The 18,375-nt window shown below is 39.3% G+C and overlaps 1 protein-coding gene across 3 annotated transcripts in view; it reads right to left on the reverse strand.

The window, feature by feature from the left end:
• Window positions 1–18,375, reverse strand: part of USP25 (ubiquitin specific peptidase 25) — a gene marked incomplete at its 5' end in the record, with an annotated part of 90,022 nt that overhangs the window by 68,823 nt on the left and 2,824 nt on the right. For all 3 annotated transcript variants that reach the window (XM_079534656.1, XM_079534655.1, XM_079534654.1), the window contains 2 exons: window positions 926–1,070; window positions 2,088–2,165. In XM_079534656.1, the coding sequence (XP_079390782.1) occupies window positions 926–1,070; window positions 2,088–2,165 (223 nt within the window). The remainder of the gene's footprint in view (window positions 1–925; window positions 1,071–2,087; window positions 2,166–18,375) is intronic.

The following is an 18,375-nucleotide window of genomic DNA, read 5'->3' on the forward strand; positions in this document are numbered from 1 at the left end:
GTCCTGCTGTGCCTGAAGCTAAATATTCTGCTAATTTCATAAAAGCTACATAGATGTACTACCCACATAATCAAAGGATTAATACATATTTTAACTAAAAATATTGTATGGCAAGGTTTAGAATTTTGGGAAGGAAATACAGCATCAATAAACTTGGCTTTTACAATCCTTCTGCAAAAGTTCAAGTTTGCTTTTGTTATTTCCTATGCCTAGTTGCAGAACAAACTTAATATGCAGGACCACAACAACATAAAGCTTCTCCTATCAGTAGTTTTCTCATCACCATTGTATAAAATGTACAGTTACTTTAAAATCCTTAGTTTTTCTCCAAGAAATTAACTATGTACCTACGTAAGCAAAGACACTGAGTCTACAAAACTCAGAACAACAGTTCTGCGGACCTTACATATCAATGATGTTAAACTGCTTAGAAAGAAACATTTTTAATATTAATTACACATACTGAATACGTAGTCTTTCACTGCAAAATGCAAATCTAAACTTAAAATCTAAACTTATACTGGTCTCTTTAGCAAAGTCACCCCTGCTAGGGCAAAGCTACTCAAGCATATTAGGAAACACATCACAGACTATTCTAAACAATTTTTTTCTTTTAACTGTCTGACTACTTGCTTTTTGACTTTAATTATGTACTACATATCCCACAAATAAACCCTATAATAAGGGGAAGAAAAAAAAAAAAAAAAAAAAAGATTGAAAACCCAGGTATCCACCCTCTGACTAACTTATCAGCTAAAAAAAAAAAAAAAAAAAAAAAAAAAAAGGTAACCAAGATATTGAAATAAGGAATGAAAATATACGTAACAGTCTCAGAGTTGTTAAGTAAGGCTTATCAGTCATCTCACAGGCAAGTTTTTAGCTTCCTTGCCTTTATACTAAACTTATGAAAAGAAAAAATACTTACTTGTATCTGCCTGGCTGCCCACACTGATATATCTGTCATTTCCAGGAAGTGCTGTCTGATAGTAGCTTGCCTCCTCTTGCTGGGGTACCTTGGCATTCTTTGCAGTGAGGAAAGCCACAGCCAACTCCAAATTACCATTGCTATCCTTTAACCACATATATTAAAAAAAAAAAAAAAAAAGTGAGAATTTCTCCACTTTTTTTTTTTATTGTTTCAGATCAATGAAATACCACATTTTTAGGTGAAATATTTGTTAAAAAGCAAATTTTCCATGCTTGCATGTTTTACATATTTCACTTTTTCTAACCAAAATAAATATAAAGCATTGTATGAAAACAAGAATATTGTAGCATAGGTCAACCCACCAACTTGCACAATGACCACATTCAGACTTGGACAGCAGTTAACCATACACTTCCAAAAATATACTATTTCATTTTTAAGTCCAGAAATACTAGATTCTGAAAGGCAGTTGTGTACATTATTTAAGCTGAATCAGAAGCAACAACTATACCCATATTTTAAATAAACTAAATGTAATTAACCATTTATAAATGGCTAAAAAGCTCTGCTTAGAAGAGGCAGTGGAAGTTTCTTTGTATCTACTTGGGGAAAGAGAACACGGAAATCTGCCATTCTTGCAACATCTTATTATGTGAAGGAATGTGTGATGATTGCGAAAGCACGGAAACAATGCCAAATTAGCAAAAGGTGACAAGTTCAGGAAGAGTTCTTTGTTCTGCACACTAAGCAGGATCTGTCCGTGCTAGAAAAAATTATCTACACCTTGATAAGAAAACAAGATTTTAACTCATCAGGTGTCAAGCAGCTGTACTAGCATCAAAGTACTCAAAACACCTGAGCCAAAGGTTACCTTCTGGGCAAGTTATATCATTCCTGTCTTTTCATGTTTGATCAGCAGATTAATTTTTTTTTTTTTTTTTTTTAATCTCAGTACCAAAACAGATCAGGCCTGCTTCTGAAGTGAATTAGCCATCACTTTTTTTACCCCCCTAAAATACATCTAAAAATAATTCAAATGGGATGAAAGAAAGGAAGGAAAGATAGAAGAAAGCATGCCATTTTCTGGCTTTCACCATCAGCTAATGGTAAGTTTTAAGCATTTAGATACATGTAGGGAACTTCCCTATAACTATCTTACCTTCAGTGCCTGTTGTAGTACCTGGATGTCATTGATACCAGTGATCTCCCTCAGCTGATTCAAAAATGTCTGCTGATGCTAAAAACAAACAGATAAAAGAATTAGGTAACAGTCAAATAACAACAGAACCACCGTTACTGATGGGCATGATTCCTACAAACATCAGAAACATCTCTGTATAAGCGGGAGAGCCTTCACTTTAAGTTTGTACGCCTTGGGCAATTGATTCTCATATTAAACGGTCTTTTTTGTTTTTTACAAAAAAAAAAAAAAAAAAAAAAAAAAAAAAAGATAATTGAGCTTACACATGAGTAAAAGGAGTCCACACAAAACCCCAGTCAGCTCTCCTAAACAAATTCAAGTTTACTTTGGTCTTCAAGGGCAGTAGGGAAAATAGTTTATTTTACTCCCATCAAAACTTCAACTCCTAATTACTCTCAACTCTGAGTTCCTTAACATTTGCAATTTCCAGCCATTCACACAAGACTCAAGACTCGGAAAGTCTCTTTCCTGAACATATAAATGTTTTAGAAGAAATCTTATGAAAAGTATTTACTTTTTAGAGAAAGGCTAAAGCAAAACACTGGGAATCAGTCTTCACCACCTTCCCAGACTAGCTGAATCCAGCTCTCACAAACTGAAAATCAGTCAGCATCCATGGTAGAACTTCAAATAATTCTTGTAGTTAGAACAGAGGGAAAAGAGGTTGCAACTTAGATGTTCACGTCAAATGAGTTTTGATATAAATATAAATAAAAATTTGTTCCCAGCCCTGTTTACAGCCAACAGCTGACACTCTCTGCTCATGTTCAGATATCACATCACGGAAGCAAAAATAGGCACTTGGCTGGGATAGTCCTTGCACTTCTCTTAAATATTAAAACCATCTTAGCCATTAAAACCATGAAAAACAGAAGATTGACCACTATTCTAAACTATATGATTCCATTCTTCTTTTGGAAGATGAGAAAAAGAGAAGAGCTTGGTGGTACATGCAAGTCATTTTTCTTTTTTGTTGTTTGCCCACCACACACTGAATTCAAAACAATAATTTCATCTATAAAGAAGATTTTGTAAAATATGGGTTTGCTCGACAAAAGGCATATTTCCTATTAGTGACAAATAAATGGTCTCAAGTTGCTCTCCAAACTATTTTAAAAAAAAATAACTATAATCGTCTTGCAACCACTTCTAAGACACTTTTCTTTACTCTGAGTTCTTTGGAATCAAATATTCAAATAGCCTTATTCTCTCCTTATCACAGCTTTGTATAGAGGAGGAAATTAAGTACTGCATGAATGCTGAACTCCCCAGTGTGAAATTAACCTGGCAGGCACCACTTCATGCCCTAATAAGTTGAAATAGAAGGCGTATAGTTCAGGATGTTTATGAATTACATACACAATCCTCCCTTCAATTATGATCCTAAGGGACGCTGCTAACAATCCAATTTGCTTTTCTTCTTTTCTTTTTAAAAGCCCTGCTATTGGCACAAGGGAAGCCAAGCAATGAGGCAAACAAACTCCCACTCTCTCCCCGTCCCCCGCCTCCTCATTTGTTTACTCCATGCATTTCACAGCACTGTACAAAGGCAAGACTTGTTTCCCTTATAAAGTCTGGTAAAAAGCAAAGAGGAAAAAAAAAAAACAAAAAAAACAGAAAAAAAATTAAAAAGAGTATTTGGGAAAAGTATTACAACTGACAGGAGCAATTCAAGGGCAGCAAACAGCAGAAGATTGCTTTCGTAGTAGTTACCAACAAGGTGGTTAATAGTTGTAATATAAAATACAACAGAAAGTTACAATAAATTCCTGTCTTCCACAATACATACAACACCTGAAAAAGCTGAGAAAGAAGACTGAAGGACAATTCAGTCGTTCACAGAGAGTGGGAAAAGGCACAAGAGACAGTTTACTAACAAACAATCTCTTAGCAGCTCAAAATATTGGCTGTTAATTTATGAGCACAGCTGTGCCATTTAAACCTAGACATCTGCAGTTTATATCCAGATTCCAGGACTCTGGTGCAAAGCTGCGTTTCGAGACCCCGTGCCCAAGGACATCGGCCATTCAGAAATCAGAACCAGGCCCAGAGATGCTCTTTCATCATCAAGATATTACTTAAATATCTAAATATATACCGATATATATAAGACCAAAAGATTAGGCACTCCTGTCCAGAATTTCTGGCTGGTAGTTAAGTGAACTCTAAATGATGGAAATTAAGAGGAAAATTAACAGTTATCCTGGATGCCTTACAGGGAGCTAAACAGCACTCATATACGTCATTCTGCTCTTTTTCATTACAAACGACAGTGCAGACAATCAATATCTAGGAATAACAATCACACCCTTTCCTCATGCATCAGAGGACAAGTTTGCATTTTCTTTTTGCTTCTCCATTCACAAAAGTTTAAGAAATGTAATCATATCTGTATTCAAAGATTCAATATTACATCTAATTAGTGCATCTCTAGTAGAATCTGCACCAAAGTCAACAGAGCCAGACACAGCTACTGGGGCTGAGATCCACGTCAAGCCTTTCAGCTCCTAGTTGCCTATGTCCGCTCCTGTTTGCCATTGTTGCCCTTGGAGTTCCACAGGTTCCACAGTTGATCTATAGCTCAAATCCTGCAGTTTAGTTAATAAGAACCCTACATATGCCCACAGCATACATGTGCCACTGCACGTATTACATTGTACATACATAAATATACAATACATACACGCACACACACACACCAATAGCATTTGACTAAGTTCTAAGAAGGCTCCAGGACTTGCTCTATGCCACCAGATTCCACTGGCATTAGGCGCTGCAGAGTAACCCAAATCCTGGGTGGTGTGAAGGAGATGATGGCCAACAAAGGCCCACTGATGCCCCAATCCCCAGCTGCTCAGAGTCCTGCAGCCCTCTCCTCCATCACGTCATGCAGCAGCCAGCTCCCCAGGGTTTTCATGCATGAGCTTTTCCCAGCCTTCCCCCTTCCTCTGCATTTCTGAGATACGTGCTATGTATCTCAGGGCTCTCAGCTCTTAGATTTAAACTAACAGGAAATTCTTCCATTTTCCTGGAGAAATGCCAAATTTGTACATTAGGAATGCATGCCCTTATTTCCAGTTCTTTCCTTTTTCAGCCATCCCTCTCTTCTTGTCAGGAAACACCCAATTAAGATTATCTGGTTTATAACCCCACACAATAGCACATTCAGTAGCTGTGCCAGTGCTAGTGAAGCAGAAAAGGATGTGCACTATTATCTGCTTAGGAAGATACTATGCTGAAATTAGTTCCACAACAGTACTGTAAACTCTGACAATTTCTCAATGCTTATTTGGATAAGGTAAATCTCAAAAACCAACTAATTCTGAATTACACTGCAAACGAATCTGCAAATGAATTTTAAAAATAGCCAATTTTTGAGCTGTTTATTTTCTCATCTCTGCAACTTCTAAAGAAGTACATACAGGCTTTGGCTTTATTCATGGCAACACTGAAATATTCATATTTGCAACACAAGCACTTTAAAACTTGAGACAATAAAGCATGCCATGCCAGTTTCCAACAGAAAGTGAAATGTTTTGTAATAAATGAGATGGTTCAACCATTACTAGCAGAAAATGGGGCCTACTGCCTCACTGCACAGGTCATTTGAAAAACAGAACACAATGAAAATGAACTACCTGCACCCTTTTCTTCCCAAGGGATGTACACTTATACTAGGGACAGACACATAAAAAAATAAAATGAAATAAAATTCTCAGACAAATGCTGAGAACTGCATCTTGACTCATTTCCTCCACACAAATCCTACTCACTTTTCTTTCTGAAGTAACGCTGATCTGAAAAAGCTATTTGAAGGAAGAAAGCCTGCAAGACGCTGTACATTAACCATCCTCCAAATAAGCTATTGGCCAAGTTCTACACAGGCTAATAAAAACTAGTAGGCATTGACCTGTTCATTCTTACAGCACCTTCCTAAAGCACAGAGTAATTAGGTTCGCCTGCCTGCTATCTACTAAATGGATTTCCTTCTTTTCAGTCATGAAAAGAGAAATCTCTGACATCGCATCCATCAAGAAAATGGGTAAAAATATCATTTTATTTTTATACACACACAAAATGCACCCCAGCTTTGGGCTTGGCAGAAAAAAAATCACTTGCAGAGAGAAAAGTGTGCACAGAGGCTGGAAGTTGTCAGCCTGTGACTGCTCTGCCAAGGCTGCCAATTACAGCAGCAGTTGCTGCAAAGCAGGCAGTGAGCTGCCTGAGCCTGGGCTGAAAGCAAACGTACTTCAAGGAAGCAGAAGGACACAACAGCAACTTTCAACCAACTGCAGCCTGGATCAAACAGAAGTTTAACAGGGGAAAATGCCTGAGTGCATTACTTCTGTACATTCAGTCCCCCATGAAGAGCTCAAGGCAGGATCCCTTTTATCACAGTGTTATATACCTATATTCATCATAAGACTGCACTCAAGAATACTCACTGCATTTCCATAATTTCCACGAACTATCACAAAACTGCACTACTTCAATTGAAAATGTGGAGTGACTTGGCAATGAATTTCAGGATTTGACTTGAAGGACTCTACACAACAGGGAGCACGCACCCACATAAATATTCACTATTCTGAGCCTCAGTGTCCCTGCTTACTGCAGAGGAGGTTGGACGAGATGGCCTCCAGACATCCCTTACAACTCAGATTCTACCATGATTCTACCATTCCATTTACTCTCTTCTAAATACAACATTCACATTCATTTCTTTGTTTAAACCTTTTAAATAAGATTTTAAAGGGACACTTGAGAGGTTTGGTTTGCACATTTTTACTGACATTAAATGTAAAGCAAACTCAGCCCAGATAGTTATACACATTTACAAAATAGCAAAGTTAAACGTGAGTCAAATTATCACCTAGATGGCAACCATCCTTGCAACAAGCAGAAAACCCTGTCAGCTCACAGCTGGTGACTTCTCAGGCTATTCCGTCTCTAAGCAGGCCAAGTGGTTTTCACATCCTCACATTCAAATGGACAGAACAGGAAAGGAAGGAGCCCCCAAAATTTGGTTTCTCGTACAGCAACTGAGAGAGAAAAGAAGGAGGAAGTATCTCCTTTTTATATGGTCTTTTCAGGAAAATGGTTAGGTGGCTAAGAATTGGAGTAATAATGGCGAAGAACTACTAAGTATATACATACTGTAACACAGCACACAGAAAGCAACACATTGCTTTAAACATGGTCAGAAGATTTTCTATCATTTCCTATCACACAACAGAAGCACTGAAACTCAGCTGTATATTCCAGCTCCACTGCCCTACAGTTCTACTACTTGGATTCTTTCCAACCCAACCCATTCTGTGATTCTATGATCATAATTTTGGCTCAGCACAACAGAATTTCCCAGCAAAACAGCGTCAAGCTAGTGTTTTACTGCTTGTCCTTCTGCTGTTATCATACTAATATCAACTCTAACAGTCTCTCTATTCCCCTCCAAATCTGTTGGGTTACTAGAGCTATTGGTGGCGGGTCTTTCAAAGCACAAACACATATTATCAGCAAACTATGTAAAATTTGAAGGGAACCCAACTGCTGTGCAAATGCCCATCCTGATAGAATGCTCAAGTTTCAGTTCATGCCTTCATCACACATCCATATGCTTGGACCCAGCATCAAGTACATACTGCCAACAGTATATGCAAGTTGCAGCAAATTAAAACCAATGGGCTCAATTACCAGTGACATTATACACATGGAAAGAAAAAAAAAAGCTAGAAGATGACAGGTATACAGCTAGCTCTTCAGGTATATATCACTATAAATTTCAATTATTATTATTACAATGACTCCTGGTCATTTTCTGTAGTAAAAGTGTTTTTTCTATTCTTTTTTCCACTTCCATTCATACATATATATATATATATATATATATATACACACACACATATATACACACACACACACCATCATGGCTAAATGTTAACTTTCATAGTATACAGCCCATGCAACATCACTGAGATACAGACTCTCTCCTCACAGGAAAAACTACAGTCTAGAATATCATAATTTCACTGCATCAGTTATCACAGACGTCCTTTTGAATGTCTAAAAAAAAATAAAATAAAATAAAATAAAATAAAATAAAATAAAATAAAAAAAAATCATGAAATTTGTCATTCTGAGATCTAAGACAACGCTGCACATTTTTAGTTTCCTGTTCCGAGATGTTTTTCTTTGCATCCCAACCACAGTTTAACATCTCATGCGAAACACTGGTTATTTTAGTTCATGTTTGAAAGACTTTACAGCCCTATCATCACCCATTTATTATCCACCTGTCACCAAAAGGCAAAGACCTACCTTTCAAATCACAGCAGCAGGTCAGGGTTTTATTTAAATGATTTTTTTCCCCAGACAACCATCACAATTTCACACCCTGCTCTGCACAGTACAAAAGAGATCCCACTTAAAGAACACCAGATGAGTCCTTTGTTCTTACTCTGCCATTACAGTAGTAACAACATCAACTGCTCTAGCAAAAACCAGACTAAGTATGGAAGCCTCAAGCCAGCAAGATCCCAGTCTGCAATACCTGCAAATAATAATGTCTAGAGGTACTGTCAGACCGCAAGCTGTTTCTGAAGTGGCAGATGCGCTTTCCAGGCTGTGGCCCCTGCTAGCACCAGTCCATGCATGTGTGGCCAGGTACCATCCTCTCCTCCCTGTCAGCCAGAGTTGCCCATTGTCTGAACCTCCAGTGAGGCTCTTGCCTCACTAGCAGAAAATTCTTCTTTTTTTAAATTCATTTCCTGCTGACTTTGTGAGAGCCAGAGCTGGTGCAAGGGAGAGGACAAGACCAAGGCTGCAACTACTTAGGCTGGATCAAACTGCTGTTGAACAGCAGTCTTGTAAAACTGAATTGTTTCTCCGCCTTCTTTTTAATCCCATTTCTAACTGAGAGAAACTGATGGGAAAAAAATCTCTCGTAATCTTCGCCCTACTTCAGCACTACTGCAGGAACCTTACTCCAACAGAAGATGAATGTAAAATTAATACAGCAGCACAGCACTTGCAGTGATCTAATGCTCCTGATATAGCCATACAGTGCGCTACACACCAGGCAAATACTAAGCCCATTCCAGGACATACTGCAGCTGCATGCTGTCCAGTATTCCAGACCAGAATGCTCACTCTGACGGCAGCTGTTAATGACCAACATCAAAGAGTACACTGCACATAAGCTCCACGAGATCAGAAAGGATTTCACAGACTCAGCTGTCTTTCTAAATAGAACAGCATGAGAATCCTAAATAAAAGTTAAATTGCACTTCCTAAGACCAGTCTTTATAACAAACAGTCCATGGTACCCAATAGCAGGGAGACATTTAGGGAAAGCAATTTCACCTGACAACCTGATTTGAGAAGGAAGAAGAAGAAAAAAAAAAAAAAAAAAAAATAGACAAAGCCTTTCATTAATGGATTTTCTATTCAGTATGATTTAAAAAAATAAAAAAGTTGCTAACCTGATTGCCTAAAGAAGAGGGCCCTGCATCCTCAGCACTCCTGCCCTCCTGGAGCCCAGGCAGAAGGGCAGCAGCTGGCCCTGCCGCACTGGCAGCACACAGAGGAGGCTGAGTGCAGACTCAAGATGCTCCCGGAACATGGATGCCCAGGCTGTGGCCTTGGCTGGCCTCTTCCCACATTCATGACTTCTCACCTGGGCTGCTATCAGAGTCCATCAGAAAGGAGAGTTGCCATAACTCACAGCAATCAGTAAATGATTTAATAGATTATCCTGTCCCTACAAAGCATTTTCAAAGATACCCTGAAAAAAAAATGTACCTTGTTAGCTTGAGGGGAGGATGAGGAAATTCTGCAGTAGAGCAATACTCCCAATAGCATCAAGTCACCCACAACCTGTGCCAGCACCTAAGCTGCCACTGCAACAAGCTGCCCAGAGAAGCAGTGGTGCCCCATCCTTGGAGGCGCTCAAGGCCAGGTTGGATGGGACCCTGGGCAGCTGAGCTGGTGGGGGCAGCCCTGCCCATGGCGGGCGTTGGGGCTGGGTGGGCTTTAAGGTCCCTTCCAACCCAAATAATTCAATGGTTCTTTGCAATGAAAACTGCAGTGCCTACCAACAACACGATGTCAACACGCTCCCCATCAAACAACAGAAATACTGAACTCCAACAGCAAAATTTTCAATCATTTTCCACTCAGAAAAAAAAGAGCCTTCAGCATGTTTGCTGGAAGTAGCAGGCGGCTGCAAAATCCGTCCCTGGTCTACAAGTAACACAGAAGTGCTTGTACAGTGCACACACACTCTCAGCCAGCATTAGAAAGTAGGTGGCACAGTTAACAACCTTCTTCTTTACAACACCTCTAGAAAAAGCTCCAAGGCAACATGCCGAGGCAACAGGATATGGAACCAGTGACAAACAGGGACCTCTGTCCATCTTTAATATCATGAAGCTAGAGGTTATCCAGCAGGCCAACAGACAGGTACCTAATGCAGCAGCCCAGCCAGCTTCAGGTAAGGGGTGATTATGGCTCACCCAGGGCTGTCACAAGACATGTTCTGTGCCTTTCAATATGACTCCTGTAAGACACATGTAAGACTAGAGTGAACTTTTAAAGCCTCTCACTACAATGAGAGATATTTTTCAATTTCCAAACAAATAAAGGAACACTGTGGTAAAGAAAAGGCTTAATTCCAGTATCCCACATAAAATAAAAAAGAAACACCTGTAACCTTAGGTGCCTGAATCAAACAAGCTTGCAGATGACCACCATCAAATAATTAGAAGACCCTCAAGTAAGAAGAGAAAACACTGGTGGCAAAGACTTTAAATGGAAAAAAGCACACCCCTCTAATAAATCACAAATCATGTAAGAGACAAAAGCAGAATTTGAAGAAAAGAAGCTGAAAAATATGAAAGCATCTGTCCAAGTGAGAAAGCATACCAGGAGGGGAAATGCCACTCTGCAAGCACTCCAAAAGCAATCAGCATTATCATATTTGGTTTCTCAGTCATAACATGAGATTTCTAGAACACAGGGAAACACACAGTATTCAGTTGTCTAGCCAGGCTGTTTGCTCCTATGCACTTTGGAAAGTGTTTATTTAGGAAAAAAAAAAAAAAAAAAATCATTGCCAGAAGCTGCATTCCCAAAAGACATTTATTTTGAAGCCACTTTTACATGAATAAAACGAAATTGAACACAAAAGAAAAAAGGAGTTCTGTTCTCACCATCTCCTCCTCTTCTGCAAAGAATGACAAATGCCACATACCCAACCTATGCCTGCTGTTCGCTTTAAAGCACATGGACAGCACACACCTGAATGTATGTGAATACCATGTTCAGCTTCCATGCAACACTTTGATCACAGTTAAATACAACTTTTCAAAATGAACTCTTAAAAGCCGTTTCACTGAAACTCAAAGTTTTAGAATTGAACAGGTACCTCACTTCTCTTGAGGTCGTACAGCTGTGAGAAGAACATCTATCACAGAAACCACGTGCAAACCTCAAGCCTAGCACTCACTATTCATCAGAAGCAATAAATGGCATTAAGCATAGCTACACAATTCACTGTTCAAAACTTTCAGGCTTCAGACCCTAATGATGAGTAAACATCCTGTTTAAATCAAAAGGAACCATGTGGATTATGGGGTACAACATAAGCAAAATTATGACAACTTAATTGGTAGGAAGGAGCCACAGAGACATATAATGCTACTATACAGCATGCATTAATTTCCATAAATTCTGCCTAGACTGAGTCAAGAGATATAGGACAACTGAACAACGATGTAACAAGCCTTTAAAACACCACTGCTCTCTGAGAATTTTCTAATAAATACACCAAATATATTTTTCTGTCTACATGAGCTTATATGCACATGTTTTTGCTACATGACTAAGAAGGTTTCAGTCAAAGATGTCATAAGTACCATCTACATTTAAACATTGTCATAAATACAATCTACACTGAAAACTGAGCAAGATAAAACTGATTTTTTTTATTAAGAAACAGTTTAAAATGTTGTGCAGTGTACACTTTTTTCAGCAAGAATCTACCAATTAAAATTATTCAGAACTCTACAATAAACAAAAGCATCAAGTTAAAGCTGCAAACTTCAGTATTTAAAAGATTGCATATGGATGTTTCTGCTACATTAAGAAAAAAATATTACACAACAATATATATTATAATAACATATAATTATATTATCCAATATAATATTATACTATAAAATAATATTATATGATTATAATAATAATACACAAATTGATGTCAGGTGTTGTTTCCAGTGTTAACCTACTTGCACCTCAGCCTTCAAATTATTCCATACCACATATTCATCTTTACTTATGAGAGCTCTGTTACAACTGTAAAAATTCAGTGTTGTAATCTCTCACAACGGTCCCAGCATAAGACAACACCTGGTTTCAAGAAAACATTTGTGCTGATGGCTTTCAGCTGGCTCTTGAATTTCAGCGAGTCACATATATTGCTCTGAAAGTACTGCTTCCTATTTATTTTCATGGGAACTACAATATGAGGTACAAAGAGCATAGCAACACTATTTGACAGAACAAGATCTCAGCCACATAAAAACATTTTTCAACTACCAGTAGCCAATTTGTGCAGATGAGCTGACTTGAGATGCTCATCATTTTGTGGTGTGTGACCACTGTGTGTGGCTGTCCAGAACATGGCTTGACTTTCACGTTCCTGCTGCTACTGCTGAAACACACCATCAACCACCTCACTGTGCTCACATCCACTGGTTGGCTTCCATCGACATTCATCAAGTGTTGATGAATGTCAGTGGGTGCCATTTTTTTCTGCATGGACGAATTTGATGACGCACCTTTATTTCATACATACTTCCATATCAGACACCATTTCTGCCAGGCTGCTCCTCTGCTGCCATCTGTCACACAGCAACAAAATATTGGTGAGAAGGTTCATCCTCTACTGTCATACCACCAAAATCTGCTTCTGACACCGTGGGCCAACATAATAAAATAGGAGGCATTACTTTCAGAGCAGCACCTATTCTTTTGACAGTCTCAAAAGAGTAACAGCTATGAAAACTAATTGGAAAAAACAAACAAACAAACAAGCAAGCAAGCAAAAAAAGAACAGCTTCTTAAACTCCAAGATTCCAAGCCTACACTGATTAAAATGTTACAATGCTTGATCCACCGTTGCACAGACAGGAACTCACTAGGATTGCTAAACAACTGAAATTACTGCAACGACATTTTGTGCCAATCTGTCTTTACACTACCTTAGGATCAAATTCTACCTCCGTAGCACTGCATAGAAATTTTACTATTGACTTAAAATGTGCTGAACTCTGAAGTCTAAAACCACAGGAATCACCACATTCACCAAGACAATAACCACATTGTCACTTATGAGAAGATACAGCCCCACAGCTCACACCAGAAGGCAGTGTGAGCACCTCAGTCACTCCCGATGCACACAGAGATATATTCCCCTTATTCATTTCTAAAAATTGGGATACCAAGAACAGAAAGGCAGGACAGACAGGGTTATTCTTAAAAAGCTGCATAAAACTTGTCTGTTGATGCCCAGTAGAGACCTTTGTCCATCTACTGCAAGTTTTGATGTCCTAAAGGAACTAAAGCCCACAGTACCATGAGAACATGGAAATCTTAGTGCTGTTAAACTGCAACATTTTAGGCAGTGGATGCACTCAACTATGATCCAAACAAAGGCTGCTTTCTACAATCCTAACTTAACCTTAAGTTACATTAGCAGAATGCAACTTTTGACAACATTTGTTACATTTGAAGGTATTAAAAAACTGATAGCATAGAATCACCAAGGTTAGAAAAGACCTTTAAGATCATCCAGTCCAAACATCTGCCTACCACCCCCACTTCCTCACTAAACCATGTCCCTCAGCACATCCAAATGTTCCTTGAACACATTCAGGGTCAATGACTCCACCCCTCCCTGGGCAGCCCATCCCAGCACATAACCACTCTTTTAGAGAATAAATGTTTCCTAACATCTAACCTGAAGCTCCCTGGCACAACTTGAGGCCATCCCCGCTCATCTCATCACTAGTTAAGTGAGAAAAAAGGCCAACTTCCACTTCACCACGGCCTCCCTTCAGGCAGCTGTAAAGAGCAATAAGGTCTCTCCTGAGCCTCCTCTTCTTCAGACTGAACAATCCCAGTTCCCTCAGCCACTCTCCTGGTAAGATTCATACTGTTCAGAAAACTGCGTTGCCAAGTTAAGAGTTTCAAGTGTTCACACACACACACACAAAAAAAAAAAAAAAAAAAAAAATTTAAGAAATGCCATTTGTCAGGTTGTCACTAGTAAAAATATTTCCTTTTGCTTGACACAAAGCCTGAGATAGCTGCATTTTTGCAAGGCATTTTGCAAGGCATGCAATAAGCTGTCGTACTTCAGTCTCAGTTTCAAGTTGGTTTGTCACTGTATCTTCCTGTATTTTTAAATAATCCCCTTTTTTTGTTTTTATAATAAAAAAGATAGAGTATATCAGACAAGTTCCAACTTCACTCTTTGTTTACATACAGTTAAGTACTGTGATTCAAGTTACCAGCTTTCACTATCAATTACCCTTGCTTTATCAACCAGAAGTTTGTGAGTGTCACAAGGACAGCCTCAGCTAGCACCCTACCTACATACTGTGCCCATACTTCTCAGGCAGAAATTGTGAGCAAGTTGCATTAATTTAATCATGCTCAGTGAAATTAATGTGCACTCCAATCAAATAGTTTCCACTCCTGGGTGGGGAGCTGACAAAGTGCAGTCACCGCCTAATGGAAGAAGCCTTTATTTCCTAGCAGGAATTAAACTGAAGTCTATCCCAAATTCATAAAGCCATCTGTTGTCACAGCAGCCTCTCGTGGTGCTCCGTGGACTGCTTTGCTCACCCAGGGACAGAGAGCAGCCCCCCGAGGGAGATGCTGAATGCCCACAAACTGTGAGTGTCTGACTGCTGACTCCATAATATTACAACGGCAGTTCAGACAGGGAAGTTTAGCAAGTCCACTAAAAAAAAAAAAATAATAAGAATAAAACAAAAAAAAAAAAAAAAAACAAAAAAAAAAAAAAAACCACAAAAAAAAAACAACCTGAAAAGAAAGGAATGAAAAAACACAGACTTCATTCTGACTTGATGCAACCTTTGCCATACTGCACAAGTGCACTGAGCAGGAGAAGAAGAAAGTGAAAGCATTCGAGACACTTTCATTTCCAGAAAAGCAAAGCTGTTCTCACAAAGGTCTTTCCAACTCAGTATGAGAGAAGGACAGACTTCTCTGTTTCAGCCCACATGCCAGCAGGACAGACAAGACACACTGTCCCACCACTCTGAATTTTGAGATCTGAGCCATAGTAAGTGAACCACAAGATGTCAACAAGAAAAACTGTATTTCAAAAAAAGTTACCTTTAAAAGGAGTATCTTCCTATGTGAAAACATGCAAGGGAAGACATTGCCCTTAAGGTTCTGGTTTATTTTTTTCTGCAAAGGAACACCAGGAATGTCACGTGCAGTTCTTGGCTGTTGCCAGGCTCTGGGAGCTGCAGATCAGTTCCTCACCACAGAAAGCAAAGAACAGCAAAACAGAGGAACCCACAAGCACCCAGCAGGCACCTGGAAAATCCCATCACTGACATCACTGCGCTGACCTTCAGAGCTCCACCATGAGACATGTTCATCCCGAGCACCCCTGTAAGCTCAACCAAGATTCGGATCTGTCCTCCGAGGGCAGCCCTGAGCCAGGTCAGGGTGTCAGGGAGGTTCCACACTTGCACCATACCCCAGGACCATGAGACTGAACTAGTCCCAACCCAGTGGGAGCATCTAAACAGGAGGGGGAACGACTGCTTACATGGGTTACATCACTATCATGATAATGATAGGACAAGAGGGAATGGTTTTAAACTGAGACGGGGAGGTTTAGGTTAGATATTAGGAGGAAGTTTTTCACACAGAAGGTGGTGACGCACTGGAACAGGTTGCCCAAGGAGGCTGTGGATGACCCACCCCTGGAGGCATTGAAGGCCAGGCTGGATGTGGTTCTGGGCAGCCTGGTCTAGTGGCTGGTGACTCTGCACATAGCAGGGGGTTGAAACTAGATGGTCCTTGAGGTCCTTTTCAACCCAGGCCATTCTGCGATCCTCTAAATAAGTGAAGTTATGGGGTGAGATTCCCATGGATTAACCAAATAGAAGGACTAGCAAAGCTTAGGTACAATCTTCAGACAGAAATAAAAGAAGACTTAGACAAGAACTGAAGTTCTAAAAAAATGATATTCCCTTCCCTGCTTGTGATCAGAACTCAAGTCTGACCTGCTCATTACATTACATCCTCAGTTAGAGAGGCCCACAGACACTGACGATTTCACAGGATTAGAGAGATTGTACTTCCTCCCTTCTCAAACCTTTTCAAGATGTAAGAGAACAAAAAAAGCAACAGTTCTATTATCCTCCCACTTACCTCTACAAAGCACTTTTAGAAATGTGAAATATTTTGCTATTTTAAGATATGAGTAATTTGCTTTTTGACCTTTTCATAGAAGCTGATGGGTTGTGTCATCTTTTGTAGCTACCGTTCCTAATGGCTGAGGATATGGACTTATCCTGAAGATTATTTGGGAAGTCGTAAAGACATTTTAAACTACTGCAAAGGGTTAACAGAATTTAAAAAAAAAAAAAAAAAAAAAAAGGATAAATCTTAACTTTTAATATTCTGAAGTAGTATTTTCTTCACAAAGTAGGGACCTACCCTTCTTAAAGATGCTGTTTCAGCCAGATGATAATGACAGTATTATAGGTGTAAACTCCTGCTACCACCACCAAAATTATTATTGAATATTTGTGAAAGATTTTCTAGAACACAGTAGGTTTTAAGCTACCACTGAAGTTTTCAAAAAGGTGCAGATTCATAGCATATTACGCTACTACAATAGCAACGACAATGAATAAAACAGGAGTCAAAAAACTACATAGCTACAAACTCAGTGATAATTCTAATAGGTCACAAAATGCCAGCAAAACCCACCAGAACATTCATAATAAGGGAAGCATTCAACATGCCAACCTGAGGAGACTTTCAAAAACTACTCTGGGTCATCACTGGTCTTTGTGCCTAGCTCTAGTATTCAGAAACAGAAACCTGAGTCTGGACAGAATGTATATCCGCATATGGTATGTAGGCTTTTAATGAACATCTTTTAAATTACGTAACAAGACGTGTATATCTAAATTGGTGACTCAACTGCACACTACAAATAATTACCGCAAACTAATGAGTAGCTGGTGACAACACAGGTAGTACACCAGTCTGGTTATTCTCCTTTCTCTGGCCAAAAGAGGTCATAAAACCTTCCATGTCAGCCAAAGAGGTCTAACTCCCCCACATCCAAACCCATCATGATTAGCTGGCCTGCCATACAGCCCACACACAGGCATCCTGCACATGGGGCAATATGTGATAAGGCCCCATTACATGGCACAGGGAACTCTTCTCAGATGAAGGAGAACACTTGGAAGAGAGCCTCTGGTCACATGAGGAGATGTAGGTCTATTGGGCAAATGGCAGGTCAGTCAGCCCTGAGCTCAGCTGATGATAACACTGAGATTATTAAGGCTGTAGGGCTGCTGGGAAGGTCACCATCTATCAAGGTGAAAAACAGCACAACTCTCAAATACTTTCTGCATGTACCAAATGCCGAGGGGATATTCTCTGAGATCACCTCCCACCATTCAGAACTGAATAAACATCACTGTCTCTGTTGCTGGAGACACACAACTGCACCATCTTCTGTATTACAACTGCACGGTATTAAGAAGTTAGCAGCTATTGCTTTCAGCAAAGAAAAGCTGTCACTGCCATAGGACTACACTCTTCCAATAAGGACATCAAATACATAGGTCAAGCAGAGCAGAAATACATACACTAGTTTTCTCAATACCCTGGAAAGGAGCAAAAGAGAAGTGAACAGTATTAGATCTTGCTTAATGCCATCCATTGTTTCTAGTGCTAAATATCCTCAGATATGCACTTCTCTAAAATAATAAATAAATAAATAATAAAAAATTGAAAACTGACACCTCTAACTTTATTTCACTACTCTGTGATTAGACTACCAATATAGTGCTGAATCACAGGTCTGAAATAGCAGAGGAGTAGAAACAAACATACTCTTTACTCTTTCAATCCATGCGCACACCAACACTCAGCCCTTCTCCAAAAGCAGTAGAAC

Source organism: Tetrao urogallus, assembly GCF_951394365.1.
Source record: "Tetrao urogallus genome assembly, chromosome: 1".
Classification (NCBI taxonomy): Eukaryota; Metazoa; Chordata; class Aves; order Galliformes; family Phasianidae; genus Tetrao; species Tetrao urogallus.